The sequence below is a fragment of the Egretta garzetta genome, unplaced genomic scaffold, assembly GCF_000687185.1.
Source record: "Egretta garzetta isolate BGI_Z169 unplaced genomic scaffold, ASM68718v1 scaffold269, whole genome shotgun sequence".
Classification (NCBI taxonomy): Eukaryota; Metazoa; Chordata; class Aves; order Pelecaniformes; family Ardeidae; genus Egretta; species Egretta garzetta.
In genome coordinates this window covers 216,760-217,028 of record NW_009260799.1, presented here as the reverse complement: position 1 = coordinate 217,028, position 269 = coordinate 216,760, and the positions used below count along the sequence as shown (strand labels likewise).

The 269-nt window shown below is 62.1% G+C and overlaps 1 protein-coding gene across 1 annotated transcript in view; it reads right to left on the bottom strand.

Annotated features, from left to right (window-relative positions):
- LOC104133420 (TSC22 domain family protein 1) overlaps positions 1-257 on the bottom strand; it is a 3,209-nt gene extending 2,952 nt beyond the window's left edge. Inside the window, 1 exon segment of the mRNA XM_035902200.1 lies at positions 29-257. Within this exon segment, the coding sequence (XP_035758093.1) occupies positions 29-163 (135 nt within the window). The 5' untranslated portion in view covers positions 164-257.
- Positions 258-269: the final 12 nt, after the last annotated feature.

Genomic DNA, 269 nt, shown 5'->3' with positions numbered 1-269 from the left:
GGCGCCGGCAGAGCCCCTCGGACACAACACGTATTTACCTACTGTCGAGCCTCAGGGACGAGTTGTCGGTGCCCAGCAAGGACGATAAGAAAGAAATCGAGAAGTGTCTTAGTTGATAAACTCCTAGATCCATTGCCACCGGTCTACAACATTGGGCATTCATGCGACCGCGGCCAGAAACGCTCCCCGGAGAAATCGGGTCTCCCTCTCTCCGGACCGGGGCGGGCGATCGCCGGGGCAGCTCCGCCGGGCGGCGGCGGCGGGACCCT